This window comes from Orbicella franksi, chromosome 6, assembly GCF_964199315.1.
Source record: "Orbicella franksi chromosome 6, jaOrbFran1.1, whole genome shotgun sequence".
NCBI classification, from domain to species: domain Eukaryota; kingdom Metazoa; phylum Cnidaria; class Anthozoa; order Scleractinia; family Merulinidae; genus Orbicella; species Orbicella franksi.
Window position 1 is genome coordinate 8,066,819 of NC_138150.1, and position 17,488 is coordinate 8,084,306.

General features: G+C 40.7%; 3 protein-coding genes across 3 annotated transcripts; all 3 read right to left on the minus strand.

The window, feature by feature from the left end:
• Positions 1 to 575: 575 nt before the first annotated feature.
• Positions 576 to 3,451, minus strand: LOC145491159 (tyrosine-protein kinase receptor Tie-1-like). Its single transcript, XM_081470318.1, has 4 exons — positions 3,255 to 3,451; positions 2,233 to 2,273; positions 1,698 to 1,794; positions 576 to 1,272 (listed from the first exon to the last, which is right to left on the minus strand). The coding sequence occupies exons 1-4, from the start codon at positions 3,338 to 3,340 to the stop codon at positions 987 to 989; spliced, it is 510 nt and encodes a 169-aa protein (XP_081326444.1). The 5' UTR covers positions 3,341 to 3,451; the 3' UTR covers positions 576 to 986.
• Positions 3,452 to 3,830: 379 nt separating this feature from the next.
• On the minus strand, positions 3,831 to 5,803 carry LOC145491151 (fibroblast growth factor receptor 2-like). The gene is made up of 3 exons (XM_081470309.1): positions 5,533 to 5,803; positions 5,056 to 5,240; positions 3,831 to 4,040 (listed from the first exon to the last, which is right to left on the minus strand). Exons 1-3 carry the CDS (start codon positions 5,786 to 5,788, stop codon positions 3,840 to 3,842), a joined length of 642 nt encoding a protein of 213 aa, XP_081326435.1. The 5' UTR covers positions 5,789 to 5,803; the 3' UTR covers positions 3,831 to 3,839.
• A 2,097-nt stretch (positions 5,804 to 7,900) lies between these two features.
• Positions 7,901 to 14,513, minus strand: LOC145491135 (uncharacterized). Its single transcript, XM_081470286.1, has 3 exons — positions 13,239 to 14,513; positions 11,901 to 12,284; positions 7,901 to 8,283 (listed from the first exon to the last, which is right to left on the minus strand). The coding sequence occupies exons 1-3, from the start codon at positions 13,726 to 13,728 to the stop codon at positions 8,243 to 8,245; spliced, it is 915 nt and encodes a 304-aa protein (XP_081326412.1). The 5' UTR covers positions 13,729 to 14,513; the 3' UTR covers positions 7,901 to 8,242.
• Positions 14,514 to 17,488: the final 2,975 nt, after the last annotated feature.

The following is a 17,488-nucleotide window of genomic DNA, read 5'->3' on the forward strand; positions in this document are numbered from 1 at the left end:
GGCGTCGCCGTCGTCACTGCTTAAGTTTCGTTATAGCCATCACCGCGAACATTAAGGTATTTAACCTATTCGTGTTCGGGCTGCATGATCCATTCATTGCGTATGAGGTATATAAAACGGTGGGCAAATCTGGCAGTTAGGCATTAAAAAGGGACTTTAATTAAAATATTTCGAAAAGACGCATCTTGTGGCTGTATCTGGTAATGTTGATGCTCTCCCGTAATATTTCTCATTAAGTTAATTTCAAGGCTTTAGAAAATTAAAGGGATGCAGTGTTCCTACGTAGGTCTGTGAAAGGGGTACCCTTTTTCAATAAAAACACACGAAAGGGGTACAAAGAGTAGCGGGTTGGACCTCCGGGCGGAGTGTCCCCGTATAAAACTTTGTATAGAGTGCCCTAGCTCCCCCGGGGGTATAATAAAAGACATTCAAATCGATTCAAAGTGCGGCTGTAAACTTAACATAACTTAATACATTTGGAAGTAAACATTGCCACAATTGTTTCATTGCTGTTTTGGGAAAAAGCAATAATTAACCAGCCATGGTTCTGCGTAAAGCAAGAATTTATCGCCGTTTACCAACCAGTTTACAATATTAAAAGCAGGAACGGGGAAGACTTTAAAATAAAGTTTAAGCTACGTCAACGTTTAGCTACGTCAACTTTTGTGCCCTCGTTATCACCATTATTATTTCTTATAAAACCTAGGCCTATGTTACCCTTTTCATGTCTCTAGTTATTCTGACTTTAAGTTTTCATAGCATTTTTGCACCGTTGTATCCCAAGAAATGTTGCAAGATGCAAAACACAGTCCCACTGTAAGGTGTCACAGTCGCGGACTTTTTAATTGTGTGGTTTAACTCATTACCATTTCGAGTAATCGTTTATTCCTAGTCGGGTGTCTCAGCAAACAAGATTAATCTACTACTATTAGAGACCCGATTTTGCCTGTGTTTCTACATGCGTTGATTTTAATTATGATTGCTTTCTAAAAGCTTGTAAATTCAGATGTAACTTGATTTCCGTTGCGAGCCAAATTGTCTGAGTCGATGTTTGAAGCGAGGCTCTGACCAGGAGCACGTCCCTCGCATGAAGATCCAGTGGACAATGATACTGCTGACACGTAATAGTAATAAGGTTGATTTTCATCTAGCTGGTCCATGTCAAGATAAGGAACTTCTCTTTGCATCCAGTCCTCTAGATCTTGGCACAGCTCGGTAAAGGTTGGCCGCGTATCAGGATTGTCCGCCCAGCAACGCCTCATCAATTGATAGCTGTGAATAAAAGCACACGAGAAATAAGCGCCTAATGACACACTTTAAATGTCTGAAATTGGTTTTTGTCTCAAACTCTCAGCCCTGAAAAGAACAAATAAAAACCAAAAATACAAACAAACAACACAAAACAAAACGACAACAACAACGACAACAACACGTTTCCTTAATTTCCCATTTCAAACTGACAAATCCCCTTTACTACTTTATTTTAAGATATACCTTTGAAAGAAAGAGATATTCTATGATATTTTATAGGGTATATTGATATGACTATTTCCGGCCAGTACGGCTAATTAGTGTCTTGATATTTTGAACTGCAAAACCTTGTTCCTGCATTATCCTTCCTCTCCGGGTTTTTTTTCGAAATAATCTAGCTAACTGAGTACCCCCTCCTATCTTCTCCCCCTACCAATGTGACTTACAACCCTTCTGAGCATGTATCTGGTTTTTCCATTCTGTATCCTCTTCTCAGTAGTCTCATGAGTTCTCTGTTTTTTATGCCGGGGTAAGGGAACCCTCCTAAAAAATGAAATTTTTTCATTTGATATCACTCTTCATGTGGTAAAATCTTTTCTTGGTAAAATATATTCTTTATATGATCTAAAATTCCTTTCATAAGTTCCTCGTTTAACCAACGGTTATATGCCCATCTTCATGCATACATACGCGAGCCAAGTGGCCCATCAGGCCGGCGTTTATACCCGGTTTCAGTCGCACGAAGCGAATAGCAGTATTTCAACTCTCAATTCTATGGGATGATAGCCCATCACAGGGTTACCCCCAGCATTAAGTTCACCGGTATCTATTTATACACCTGGTCGGAGAGAGGCACTGAGAGTAAAGTGTTTTGCCTAAGAACACAACACATAGCCCCAGCCAGGGCTCGAGCCCGGACTGCTCGATCTGGAGGCGAGTTTATAAACCCTAAGGCCTGTATTGTTACATTAAAATACTTACCGAGGGTTGCTATCTCCCAGAGAAGAACGCCGTATGACCACCTAAGCACATAATAAAGAGAGATAAAAACCTCAGTCTTTTTGAGATATTTTTTGGATTCACTCTTATTGAGAGTATTAATTTTCTAGACTGGACAGGGCAGTTGTATGAAAGGGATTGCAATGAAGGATTTACAGTGAGAGTGATAGCCTGCGAACAGGCTCCCGGCGAGGACGGAAAAAAATTTCGGCGAGCGCGAAACAGAAGAATTCGGGGAGCACCGGGAGCCTGTTCGCAGGCTATGAGAGTGATATTTGTATAATATCGCGAGTAGTGTAAATTCTTTAGAATTGCTTGAGCTTTCATATGATTACTCATTTATCATTATTAGCTGAGAAAATAGACCTTTCCCGCATTTCAACAAACAATGACGCCGAGTCGAGGTCAGGGTGGACAAAAATACAGCAAATGTATGAAAATGTCCACCCTAACCTCGCTTTGGTGCTATTGTTCGAATGCACTGATGCGGAAGGCGGGAAAGGTCTATAAAGTATTCTCCCTTGTTAATTTGCACAACAGTGCCTTTTAAAAGGAAAACAAATAAACAAAAACAAAAACAAAAAAAAAAAAGAAACGATAAACTAACCTACTCTCAGGCAATCACAATGAAGTCATGTTCTCAGTCATATTATTTCATCATTTCATCATGTTAACTGGAAAACCTCCCAGAGGCGCCTTGATAATAATTACAAGTTAAATGTACATTCTACAATAACTGTGAAATTCTGGCGTGCTGATTGGCTAATCTTCATTATCGATAATGTGTTTGTCTTCATGAATTTATAATTAATACGATGTTGTTATCGTAAAAAAACAAATTGTCGTCAGTTTTTGATGCGTCAAAGTAATCAAATTGTCAAAGTAGTCTGCGGATCCACTCAGCTATCGCCTCGTGGATCCACAGCTACTTTGACAGTGTTATGTTGAAACCGGACAGATGCGCAGAAACTGACGGCAGTTTGTTAAGTTGCTGATAGACTTACACGTCACTTTTTGTGGTAAAAACACCGTCATTTATGGCTTCAGGTGACATCCACTTTACAGGAAGCTTATTGTGTTGATCTGTCATGTGATGCTCATTTTCTCCCAGCGTGCTCCGTGCCAAGCCAAAATCAGCGACTTTGACAAGTTTGTCGTCACAGAGTAAGACATTGCGAGCGGCGAGATCCCGATGAACAATGCCCTTTTCTGATAAGTATTGCTAAACACGAGAAATGCGGTTAATTACTGTGGACGCACCAAAACTTTCCTTCGTTACAGTAGAATAAGGACTTTATTTTATCAGCCAACTAACTGAACACCAACACTGTCAACAACTGTCCACAATAATTGAGCAGTTGTCTTTAAAGAGAACAGAAAAAAGGAACAGGGGCCTGGAATATGAGAGTTCGTAGAAAAGGAATTCAATTTAGACAATACAAGATTCCTAGAGAAAAAAGAACCGAACGTGAACAGTCAATACTCCGTAGACTTAAAAAACATTGGGGTTACAAAAGATGATCTGACTGGTAGAATAATTGATTGACGTTTGAAACACTTTGAGCCACTGCTTAAAGGAGCAATGTTTTTTAACTTGCCATTCCCTGTGCTATTTGCCAGGAGAAGGACATCAGGTCCTGCGGGGTTAAAGAATCGTTTTCATCGTCTCCTTGATCTTGTTGTTCATCATTCAAGGACTGGGTGCTGGTTATTCTTTCGTCAATACTGCTGTCTGTCCTCAGGAAAGCGACGTTAATTTCAGCAATGTCGTTTACGCCAGGCCCACAATGCTGGATGAAGAAAATAAATTATTCGACAATCGAGGTATACTAATAATGATAAAAATAATATGCCATCTCTAGATCTGGAGAATTTATCACATGTACCGCGATGGAGGGGGATCTTTACAAATGGCTACATTTTAGTTGTTATAATGATAATACCAAGCGAAACCCGTCTCACAATGCCTGTACTATCCTTGTTCAGTGTTCTTGCTGTTTCTGGCGTGTTTTCTCGTATCTGCACGTATTCCATATTAGTGTGTTTTACCTTGAAATCAGAGTGCGAAGATTACAAGACCTTACAGGTCATCTGTAAAGTTATGGTTAATTAGCTGGGGTAAATATTCTATTATCTCTCTGTGAAGGTTCAAAGGCTGTGGTTTTACGCAGACGAAATAAAATCGCTCGGACGTACTGTGGGACCCTACCTAACAACTTCCAAGTCTTCCACGTTTGGTTTTTGGCTCGAGCAAAAGCATAGTCAATATTTTTTCTTAAGGTGTTTATGAATGTGATGAACTTGTCGATAAAGACCATTCTTTGGAGTAGGTAGGTAAGCTAAAGTAAGGTAAAGTTTGCATACGAGCTCATCCCGGTTACTGTAGCATAAAGTGACTAGGAGTAGTTCTACTCCACCTTCCCCCCTCCCCCCTGGATGGGATGTTAGTCCATTCTTTGTAGTACTTGATTTTAATTTTTTTTATCAATTTTGACACAGTAGCTCTCGAAATGCTTGATTAGATAAATGAATACAAAACAGATGGAAGAACAAATAATATTGTCATTTTACACTGTCATTCAGCAGCCTAATCCATACCTGTGATTATATCATTTAAAATAGATAAGTACATGTAGGTTCTGAGTAATTTGAGACTTATTTGAGCCGATTTGAAGTCGGAGCACACGCGTGCATATCACATTTTGACAACGGCTTTCGACTATTTCTTCAATTCAAAAAAAAAAAAAAAAGCACAAACATTCAATCGTCATGTTGCTTGAGTTCAGAGTACACAAATACATTCACCTTTTTTCTTCGTTGTCTGAGGTAAGAAAGCAGGTCTCCTTTTGCTGCATACTCCACGACGAGGAAATTTGGCGAGGACTTGGTGCAACAGCCAATCAAATTCACGATGTTCTTGTGTGAACCAACCGCTTTCATAAGGGTAATCTGTTCTAAGAAATCGTTCACCTGGTCAGGAGTGGCATTGTCTGAAAGGTTCAAGCAATGGTGATCTTGAAATGATGCAGCTAATTCGTACTCTCATGCCGGTTAATTATGTCATGCATGCATGGACCGACCGGCCTATTTATGAAAATTAATCTTATTCTGACGTGTATTTGATTTTCCTCGTGCATTTGATTTTTCAAGCGTTTTGTTTTAACGTTAGCAAAGCACACCTCATTTCGCCGTGTACGTGTACACGAAACAAATGTTTCAAATACGATATAAACGCAAATTTACAGTATAATCTTATTCATACCACAGCGCCGTTTGACATACCTTGAAGCATCTTAACAGCCACAGTTATTGTAGATTTTGAAATTTTCTTTGATGTGTTATTAACATATTGAACTCTTTTCATACACGAAGGGACCTGCATGATTCCTTTGCAAACTTTACCAAAGGCGCCATGACCGAATTCTTCATATATAGTGACATCATCACTCGTCATTTCCCACTTATCTCTCGTCTGGTCTTTCATTTGCAGCTCGTTTTCTTTAATTTCCCTGAAAGATCGATTGTCATGGTATGACATTAATGTTGACTGTTTTATGCGTGTACTGTTTTAATATACAAGAGTATGGGTAGAATTTGGATACCCAATAAAAGAATACCAAATATTTCGTTAATTTGGACCCCAACTCGATGAAGAAAACTAGGCAGGCTAATTATCACCTGCCGGAAGACAAAGTTGAAAGACAGAATATATGCGCTCCTATGAGGCGAAGCACAGGCCACAACATGGGCAGGACTCAGTGGCGAGATAGGATCGCAACCATACGTCCCAGTTGGGACAAAGAGAACACGTCGGGACGAAGAGATTAACTCAGTCAGTCAGTCAGCCAGCCATCCTCGAGTCAGTCAGTCATACTGTCAGTCAGTCAGTCAGTTATTCAGTCAGTCAGTCAGGCAGCCAGCAATTCAGTCGGTCAGTCAGTCAACCAGCCAATCAGCCAGCCAACGAGTCAGTCAATCAGTCCGCCAGGCAGGCAGGCAGGCAGGCAGGCAGGCAGGCAGGCAGGCAAGAGGGCAGGCAGGCAGTCAGTAAGTGAGCAAGTCAGTCAGCCAGCCAGGCAACCAGTGAGCCGGTTAGCTATTTAGTCGGTCAGCCAGCCATCGAGTAAGTCAGTCAGTCAGCCAGTCAGCCAGCCAGCTAGTTAGACAGTCAGTCAGTCAGTCAGGCAGTCAGTTAGTTAGTCCGTCAGTCAATCAGTCAGTCAGTCGGCCAGCGAGCGAGTGAGTCATTCAGTCAGTCAGTCAGCCAGTCAGCCAGCCAGCTAGTCAGACAGCCACTCAGTCAGTCAGTCAGTTAGTCCATTCGTCCGTCCGTCCGTCCGTCCGTCAGTCCGTCAGTCCGTCAGTCCGTCAGTCCGTCAGTCCGTCAGTCCGTCAGTCCGTCAGTCCGTCAGTCAGTCAGTCAGTCAGTCAGTCGGCCAGCCAGCCAGCTAGCCAGCCAGCTAGCCAGCTGGCCAGTTAGTCAGCCAATCAATGAGTCAGTCAGTCGGTCGTTCAGTCCGTCAGTCAGTCAGTCTGTCAGTTAGTAGGTCAGTCGGTCATTAAGTGTTTAAGTGAGTAAATGAGTAGTAAGGTAGCAAGCAAGATAGTAAGTAAATTAACACAAAGCTAGGCCAACAAACTTTGTAGGCCTTCGTAGTTACTTTGAGAATTTCTCCAAAAAATAATCATACTAAAATAATTGCTCGCCTAAGCATTGCGGACACTTCTTAAAATTTAACCTAAATTTCTGCTAGCAGCAAGCTGATGAATGTCCACCTCGCCTCATGACAAAAAAAAAACAAAACAAAAGAAAACAACAAAAACAACAAAAATGTCAATTGTACCCCATGCTCATACAATAAATATCATGAGAATAAATGTCTCTTGTAGATATTCAGATACTCAGGGATTGATAAAAACCTCCGTTTTCTCCAAATGTAACAAGAAATAGCCAGCCCAATGACCACAGCAGCCGTTACACCACTAATAACTATCACCGCGATCCCTACTGTACTTAAAATATTTATGTTCGGGCTGATCCATCCAGTGGAAGTTCTTGTTGAACTGGTGGCATTTTGTGCTACAGCAGTAGAAACAATTGTTGTACTTGTGTTCGGGCTGATCCATCCACTGGGAGTTCTTGATGAACTGGTGGCATTTTGTGCTACAGCTGTAGAAACAATTATTGTTGTACTTGTGTTCGGGCTGATCCATTCACTGGGAGTTCTTGATGAACTGGTGGCATTTTGTGCTACAGCTGTAGAAAGAATCGTTGTTGTACTTGTGTTCGGGCTGATCCATTTAGTGGAAGTTCTTGTTGAACTGGTGGCATTTTGTGCTACAGCAGTAGAAACAATTGTTGTACTTGTGTTCGGGCTGATCCATCCACTGGGAGTTCTTGATGAACTGGTGGCATTTTGTGCTACAGCTGTAGAAACAATTATTGTTGTACTTGTGTTCGGGCTGATCCATTCACTGGGAGTTCTTGATGAACTGGTGGCATTTTGTGCTACAGCTGTAGAAAGAATCGTTGTTGTACTTGTGTTCGGGCTGATCCATTTAGTGGAAGTTTTTGATGAACTGGTGGCATTTTGTGCTACAGCCGTAGAAACAATTGCTGTACTTGTGTTCGGGCTGATCCATCCACTGGGAGTTCTTGATGAACTGGTGGCATTTTGTGCTACAGCAGTAGAAACAATTGTTGTACTTGTGTTCGGGCTGATCCATCCACTGGGAGTTCTTGATGAACTGGTGGCATTTTGTGCTACAGCTGTAGAAACAATTGTTGTTGTACTTGTGTTCGGGCTGATCCATTCACTGGGAGTTCTTGATGAACTGGTGGCATTTTGTGCTACAGCCGTAGAAAGAATCGTTGTTGTACTTGTGTTTGGGCTGATCCATACACTGGGGGTTCTTGCTGAACTGGTGGCATTTTGTGCTACAGCTACAGAAACAATCGTCATCATCGCCGTTGTTGTTGTTTGCGTCATTGCTAATGTAGGCTGGATAACCGTTGTTGAAGATTTGATCGAGCTGGTGGGAGAAATTGTCATTTGTGATACCAAAGAAAAAACAGATTTTCGATAGCCCGAACTTGAAGTGTCGTAGCTGGAAACTACATGGTGGTCACGCTCTAAGTGAAATAAACAGAAATTGTCTGTTAGTAAAGGACTTTTTATACTTCTGTACAAGGTCGACATTTCAAGTATTTAGGAACGCTGATTACGTTTGCACAACAATCGCATCTAAACTACCCTAAGCTTACTACACTCTTTTTTTAAAATAAAAATATCGTTTTTCCGACCGAGGCTGAATATTCTTATGTTTCTGCCGATTTTAGGCTGGAAATATTCTTGTGAATATTCTTAGATTATAGGATATGACATATCTGTTTTGGAATGTATTTGGTGTCTGGATGTGGTAACTACGGAGCTTCAGGCATTAAGGCCTGATATCACCCACATAATTTCTTGCAGAAATGTTACTAGCATCGAACATACGGCTAGTGCTGTTTTTGTTGCTTTTTGGACAGGTTTGCCGTTTAGAGAAAGAAAGAATTTCATGCAGTTCAGTGGAAAACGTTTAATTGTACTGTATTTATATATTTTTAACACAGAATTGAAGCAGAACTCCGGCTACCCGAAGGGACGTTAAGGGGAGCACCTGGCTATAGGAACAGAACCACAGGCATGCATACAAATAGAAAACAATGGTCAACGTGGCCAGCGGCATGGATTGCGGACGCGTGCGCCCTACCACGACGACGAAAAACGAGGACGACGTCACGTACAGCTGATAGGGAGTTTACGAAATCACGACGGCGACGCCGAGGACAACGTCGACTACAAAATGAATTTATAGTTCGTATAGTATGATCGTCCGGGTGAGTGTAGTTCTGAAAAGAACTGTTGTTGGTGACTGACGTTTCGACAACCTGAGCGGAAGTCGTCTTCAGAGTCAAGTGAATGGTGTTTGTCAGTCGATGATGTTATATGTCTGGTCCGTTGAACGTGATTGGTCAGTATAGCCATGATGGTATTGGCTGAAAGACTCTTGTAAAGTTTGTGATCAGTCATTGGTGGGTTTCGATCCGTCTATTGTTAGTCAAATAGGTCGGTTTTTGGTCCGTGTATTGTTAATCTACTGTTAAACTACCGTTACCGACAGAAGATGTCATGGACTTACTGAACCTTTGCCTTACATCGACTTACTTTCAGTACAACGGTAAACACTACAAACAGTTGCATGGAACGGTAATGGGGTCGCCTGTTTCTGTTGTTGTCGCAGAAATTGTGGTGCAACACGTGGAGGAACGCGCCCTTGCAACTTGCCGACAAACGATACCGCTTTGGTTATGCTACGTTGACGACACCTTTACCGCCGTTCACAAAGACGAACTTGACGATTTTCACGACCACCTAAACGAACAGAACGCCGACATCCAGTTTACTAAAGAAATCGAAGACTTGAAATGGAAAACTTTCTTTTCTAGACCGTTTGGTAAGCCGCGACAACAACGAACTACGAAGGACAGTGTACAGAAAACCGACACATACCGACAGATTACTGGACGAAGCATCCTACAACCCGACTTCACACAAAGCCACGACTACAAAGACGCAACTAGTTTGTGACACACCGGACAGCTTACGTGACGAAAACAAATACCTTGAACGTGTTTTTCACAAAAACGAATACAACGCTGACTTTATTAGACGAAACATTTACCGACCTACTGAAGCTGACGCTACGAACAGGAACCCTACACCTGTTACTACAGTGACTATACCTTACATTAAGGGCACTTCTGCGACCATCTCACGGATCCTACAGCCCTCCAACATTCGTGTAGCCCACAAACCTACAACTACGTTACGACACTTACTGACCAACGTGAAAGACAGAGACGAACCTAACAACAGACAGGGAGCAGTTTACAAGATCAAATGCTCCGACTGCCAGGCTTCCTACATTGGTGAGACTGGCAGAAACCTTAACACGAGACTGACTGAACACAAACGAGCCACGAGAAATGGTGATGCCAACAATAACATTGCTGTACATCATCAACTGACAAAAACCACAGCATTGACTGGGACTCTGCTCAGTGCTTAACCTACAGTACAAACTATTTTAACGACTGACTCTGGAAAGCTGATACACCAATTATAACCTAGAACAAACGCCTCTTAACAGATGTCAACAACTACCGGCGCCTTACAAACGACTTATCCATGACGGAAACAAAACCGACAAACGGACTTCTAACAGACCGACTTAACAATACACGGACCAAAAACCGACCTATTTGACTAACGATGGACGGATCGAAACCCACCAATGACTGATGACAAACTTTACAAGAGTCTTTCTGCCAATACCATCATGGCTATACTGACCAATCACGTTCAACGGACCAGACTTATAACATCATCGACTGACAAACACCATTCACTTGACTCTGAAGACGACTTCCGCTCAGGTTGTCGAAACGTCAGTCACCAACAACAGTTCTTTTCAGAATTACACTCACCCGGACGATCACCCTATGCGAACTACTGATACCACTGGGTTCGAACCACTTACTATAAAATGAATTTATACTTTACCTAAGAAACCCCGCGATACTCTAAAGTCATTTACTTTGTTTATCACTGTCAAAACTATCGCAAGATTACTAAATCCGGAACACAGCGATAAATTTGAAATAAAAATTGAAAAAAATTAACCGTCGTGGTTCAAGTTCTCCAGACAACGCAAAATTTGGCCATTTCACCCTGTTGTCTTGCGGTGGACAGCATAGAAATGTACCAAGAATTATAACGCACGTGCACAACCATTGTACTGCTCATTAAATCCTTTGTTCAGTGACGTTCCCGTTCCCGTTGCCGTCGTGGTATCGTTAACTTCCCAATACCAAGTCATGCAGCCACGGTTTACAGTATATATTGGACACCATGTAAATGTTAATTGACATCTGTCAAAACAAGGTATACGCTGACCAGCATCACGTGCGGGCTCAGGTTTTCTTGTAGAAAAATGATTTTCACTGCTTATGTTTTGTGTTGGTTTGAGGTTATTCAAACTCAAAAAAAGAAGGACAAACAATATAAACAGAAAACCGCACCGTAACTCGAATCAAAACTCTCGCTTATTCTGGGTTGGCTTAATTGGGCTTTGAACAACCGGCCTAAGAGCTTCGATTTTAGGCTTGGCTTATTGTGTTATTCTTTTATAAATCTCAGCTTCGAGTTTATTCTTAAAATATTCCTAAAATCTTACAAATTTCAGCCTCAATATTCTTATAAAACATATTCTTACAAAAAAAGAAAGAGTGTATTCATGCAGTAAGTTCCAGTTATAAAACAGTCTTAGAGTATAAATTCTTGAACTCGGTTCAGGGAAGAAACGTACTCACCAAAGATCTTAACCTTTGGCTCAAGAAATCGTTTGCCTTCTTAACGCCTCAGTTGTGAAAATATTTTATTTATTTTTTACCTGGAGGTCTTTCAGGTTTGTAACTGAGCTGAGTGTATTGCTTCGTAAGTACGCTAATTCCATGTTATCTTTACGAAGCTAAGCAACCGTATTTTTAAGTCTAGGCTCTTTCTATCAACTATTCTGTAGGTAATCAGGAAGATGGTGTTTACCTATAGTGGTGTTCCGCCGACAGAAGATTTTATTACTTTTGGCCAGATATGCGATCCACTTGGCATCTGGTGCTACGAAATACACTACTTTATTGTTATCATCCGCATAAGGTTTTGGCCATGAAGTGTCGCTAAAATTAGGAAGAAACCAACCCTGTTGGTATTTGTTTGTACATTTCCACGATCTGTTAGTTCTAACACCATTGTTGGACGACGCCACAAAGAAAACATCTCCGTCAACAGTCTTGTCTTCCACATGTACTGCTAGAAGTTGGTGCTGATCTTTGACAACCGTCAAGCTGCCAACTGCTTTTGCTGTGGAAACTCCATCAAGATACAGCTCGATCGTCTGGCTTGATTTTGTTGCGAGGATTGTTATCAAAGCTATAGAAAGAATTCATCACAATATAATCAAATTCCCAAAAGCGTGAATTTATCAAGCGAAGCGCGAGTATCTTTAGCACCTAACTCCCGCTCCTGCAATGCAACTCAATGAGGAATTTTAGCAAATTGCGGCAGCGACGCCAAAGAGAAAGTCACTAAAAAAAGGTTTAATGAGTAGAATAATAGTTCTACACGTGCGTTCGGAATCTTAATACATTTCTTAGCCGTCTTCTGCAAAACAACAACGTGAAATGACTATGTTATACGTATTTTGGAGAACACGACACAGAGGGGCTAATTTTTTTAATCTTCCCTTGGAATAGACCTCCTAGCTTGGGTGGTTTGTTTTCCCATCGCAGACCACGTGATGATGCTCTTGAAAATTCTTGCTTTCAAATTTTTAAATTGTCGCATGTAAATGAGTGAATAATTTCAAGATGGATGAAAGAAAAACTATCTCGAGAGAATATCACGTTGTCTATATAATTGGAAAACAAGCCGCCCAAGCTAAAGAAGTCTGTTGAACGCTGTCACTGCATATTTAGCCTGAGCAAGTTTTTATACTGATAAGTGTACTGAAATGATCTAAAAAGATGAGCTTTTTACAAGGCGTCGTCATCGTCATTGCTAAAACTCCCTATATTATGTTGATGGTTGCACCAAGAGTTCAACGCGATGGAATGAAAAAACTCTAACAAATAAAAAAAATACCAAAAGTTGGGCAACAAGGTTGCAGATTTCGGTGTTAATGCCTTTATTAACTACAGTGTACTGATTTTGTCAGGCTGTGTGGCTGTTCCAGATAGGAGTCCTACTAGCCAAAGTCTAGAATGATGAACCTACTCAGTATGGAAAGAATCCGACCAAACCGTTTCATGTAGTTGTCTGACTGAGAAAAAGTTTCGATAAGTTAACAATGGCTGAGGCCGGGAATCGAGAAACTTGAATACATACTGCTCTTGCTAAGTCTCTCCTCCTTACTAATACGTCGTCTACAGATGAGTCTGATAGCGTCGTGATTTTCTGCAGTGATCCAGTGAACATCTTTAGGAATTCCAAACACGTGAGCCGAACTGTCTCGACCACTATTATCATGTCTGACGAAGGCGTTTGGCCATGTGTTATCGGTAAAATTGGTTTGTTGCCATCCATCGTCTGGTGTAGTAGAGGTTTCCTTGCATTTCCAGCTGCTATCTGTGACCACTTCGTTACTAAACACTCCTAGAAATCCACCGAACCCATTTGGTCCGTTGTAAACAGACACGGCAATGACGTTCGTCTCGCTTGGAAATGAAAACCACCTTGCTGCGTTCCAGGCGCCGCCGTTGTAGCCAACGAGACGTCCGTCCGCGAACACTGTGAGGTTATCGTCACCAGTTAAAATCCCAGCAACATCTGAAATAAATGAATAGATAAATATATTTAAAAATGTGTGAACTGTCATAGGGTTTTTTTCAGTCTGGCTGCCAAAAATATCAGAGAATGTTGTTTACCTCATGTTTGTGATCGATCATCCGGCCAACCTCGTTCCCCCCGCTCTTGGGGGCGAAGAGAGAGAGGCCCTGGGAAGGAAGTTGTCCTCCGGCATCACATGCACTCGTTAACCATCCAGCGCACTGATGTTCAACTTAGGCAAGGCAACTTAGGTGGAGGCAGCGTGGCCGAGTAGTCGGCGTGTCGGACTCGCAATCCAGAGGTCCCGGGTTCGAGTCCCGCTCTAACGACTACCTGGAATTGTTTCTCGGTAGCCCCGAGTTCAAATCCTCGGCCACGCTTGTATACAGACATGTATGCAGGAATTACCTAATTGCAATGCTTCTATTGGTTTGATGTATGAGCACACATAACCACCTTTTGTATTCTGCCAGATTTTGTGCAGGGTCAACCCCAAAATAGCCAAAACAAACAAACAAACAAACAAAAAAACATACAATAAAGAACTTGGGCAGTTTTAATAACCATTCCTGCTCCTTGCCAGTTGAGTACTTGACTGACTAAAGAGTATCGATGAGTAGTTGAGCCGGTGATTACATGTATGCCATAAACACAAATGACTCAAATCTAATTTCTTTTTGTTTTCTATGAAATCATTTACCTGTTGCATTCGTCTGGCTTGAAATAATGATATTTATATACAGCCATAAGATACCGAGGTAGACAGGGGACATTTTGTTTTCAGTAACCGATGTAGATGCCAATAGCTGAAATAAAAGTGAAAAATGAAGGCGATAGATTATGTGTTTTTGTTTTCAAATAAATTAATAACTTATCATTGCAAAACATTCAAAACAATAAGACGTCGAGAACTGTCAAGCTCTTTGGAGCATGCAGAATATAACGCCATAACGGCACAGTTTGCTCGGCCCAACTTCACACTGACATAGTGAAAGAGTGTGACGTGGGTGCTATTCGCTATTTTTGGCCTGGTTCTTGGTGTGCATTCTAGTTCCACTTTACATGAAGTTGCGTTAAAACGAGCATTCCTTGGAGAATTTCCAATTCTTTTTCGTTTCGTCCCATTACAGATTTAAGATTGATAGCAATATATCTCCCATTTGTTAATAAGACCTCCATGGTCCCCACGCAATTCTCAACGATCCAAGCACTTATTGATATTGGTTTTCGCAAGTCCCAGAATCTTACATAATTTTGGCAGAATTTTTGTTACAACAGGTAAAATCTGAATTGCCTTGATATTTCCTTTCCCATCTTACACATGCAGATTATTACTTTGGTAAGACAGGTGCAGATTTCCAGAAGCTAGATGAAGTTAAATTAAGGGAAGTCGTTGCCAGAAAGGATAAAATAGTGTCTAAGTACGTATATAGTTGACGTAAGTTAGCAATAAATTGATTATTTAACTGTCACGATGTTATATATCTGTCCTCCCTGTATACATTAGTGATTGACAATGAATGAATGATGAATTTTGCTTTGAAATTGAAAATTGGAAATTGGAAATTTTCGTTGAAATTTTCAACTAAATTTTGCTTTCAAATCATAATTGGTTATTGGTTGCCCTGTCTCTGTGTGAGTTACGACCATTCTGTTTTCCTTTATGTTAAAATTAAGGAGGGCATTTCAAAGTAGTTTTTATTTCCACGAAATGTATTACTCCGACGTGTGGAACATTGAGTTTGAACCAACACCTTTGCAGCTGCTTATATTTTGGTTTCTCCTTGTTTGGCAAGTAACAGAACCTCGTGAATTTTTTGACGGTTGGTCTCTGACTGTCAGCGGTGTGAAAGATATTTGATATCTCATTAAAAGTCACTGAAAATATTAAGTCTCATTGAGGGCAGGGAGTACTCCCTATAATTATAAGCTTTACAGATATGTTAAGCGTCACTTTTTTGTTTATTTTTCATTGTTTTGAGTCCGTTTGGTATGAAGTACGATGTCGATTATACGGTCAAAAATCATAAAGTTTCGTCTGAAATAGGATCATGTATAAAATAGCACATGTGACCGCTATTGCCGTTTTCCGTTGAAACCAGTGAAAAATATAAGGACAAGTAAATACCAGGTGCTGGAGATTTTTAGAAAGAAACTCACTCTTCAATGTCAGAAATGGTGATCATGTTTACAGTTTAAAATGAAACCTTGTTAACGGACGGATATTAAAAGAAATCTCTTGTCAGAAATGAACTTACTCCGACTGATTACATGTTAGTCCGTTTCATAAAGCACAGACAAACAGCACGTAGGGTGTTTAAAAACAACTTATTTATTATAAACTTCTGTCAGGCGCACCAGCCCCAACGGATTGTTTCAGTTCGCAAAAGGCTTTAATCCTCTCCGATTTCTTAGCATGCAGAATTGTCACCCCAAAGTTTTGTGATATGGGTACTAAAATATGGTCAGCTATGATCTTCGGAAAGGCAATGAGGCCTAAGGCTTTAGGGAAATGAACAAAGAAGCCCCGATAAATTCGCGTCAACCGAATCTATAAAAGGCCAGGTTCGTCGAAAGGTAGATAACGCCATCCACCGGTTAAATCATTATTCAGTGGATAGCGTGGTTTGTTTTGTTAACCTTATCTACTTGATAGCGATTTATTTGGTGGATAGCGTTATCCAGCCTTCGAATAACTCGGGCCAGAGAGTTAAAACCACTCCAGATAGACTAGAATAGCGTTTTAAAACCACAGGCAAATTCACGGGTCTAAATTATTCACGGATGGATGTCGAACACATCTAGTTAGTTTCCAATTTTGGATATTTAAAGAAAGTGCACTGAGTGAGTCAAATGATCGTTGCAATACCTACCCTATCTCTTGGAAACCGTTTGCCAAGAGAGACAATACTTTTTTTTACATCGTGGAGTACTCAAATGATCTTTTAGGATGCAGCGTGTTGCTTTTGAATCAATAAATACACAAATCTTTCAAGGACCATACAGAAACAAAGTGTGATGGGTAATTACCGTACAGGATAGCGTTATCCATCCTTCGAAAAACTGGCGTCAGAGCTTTAAAACCACTCCAGATAGACTAAAACAGCGTTTTAAAGCCAGATGTAAGTTTGCAGGTTTGAACTATTCACGGCCGGTTTCAAACAGATCTAGTTCGTTTTTAATTTTGGGTATTTAAAAAAACTGCACTGAGTGAGTCAAAGATCGTTGCAAAACCTACCTTCTTAGTTGGCAACCGTGTGTCAACAGAGAAAATGCTGTTTTTGCACCGTGGATTACTCAAATGATGTTGTAGGATACAGTGTCTAGCTTTTAAATCAATAAATACACTAATGTTTTTAAGAAGACTATACGGAGACACAGTGTCGATGGATCTGTGTCATCGTATGATGTTTAGCGTTAACTCAGACAGATTTTAGATTTCATCTCCTGGTCATTGATAGTACAGGCACACGATAGCAGGGATTTTGGCCTCCTGAAAATCGATATTAAAACACAAGTGCACAAGCAATCGATTTGTTGCAGCTTTTTTTTTTAATTCTCTTTTTACAAGAAAACAGCGAATTCTAGAAGTCGGGGTTGTGGGTTATCAACTGTCAGTTTAAACAAACGACGAACTTTACTTTGCTAAAGTTAGGCATGATTTGAAACTGAACTTCCTCTTGTCAGTCGCCTAAAGAAACTTATAGCGCTTGGATGGTTTATTTTTTCCTCTCGTTTTTTAGCTGAGTAAATAAACATGGCTGTAAAACAAGGCACTTTTCCAAACAGACATTGTAAATTGCAAAATA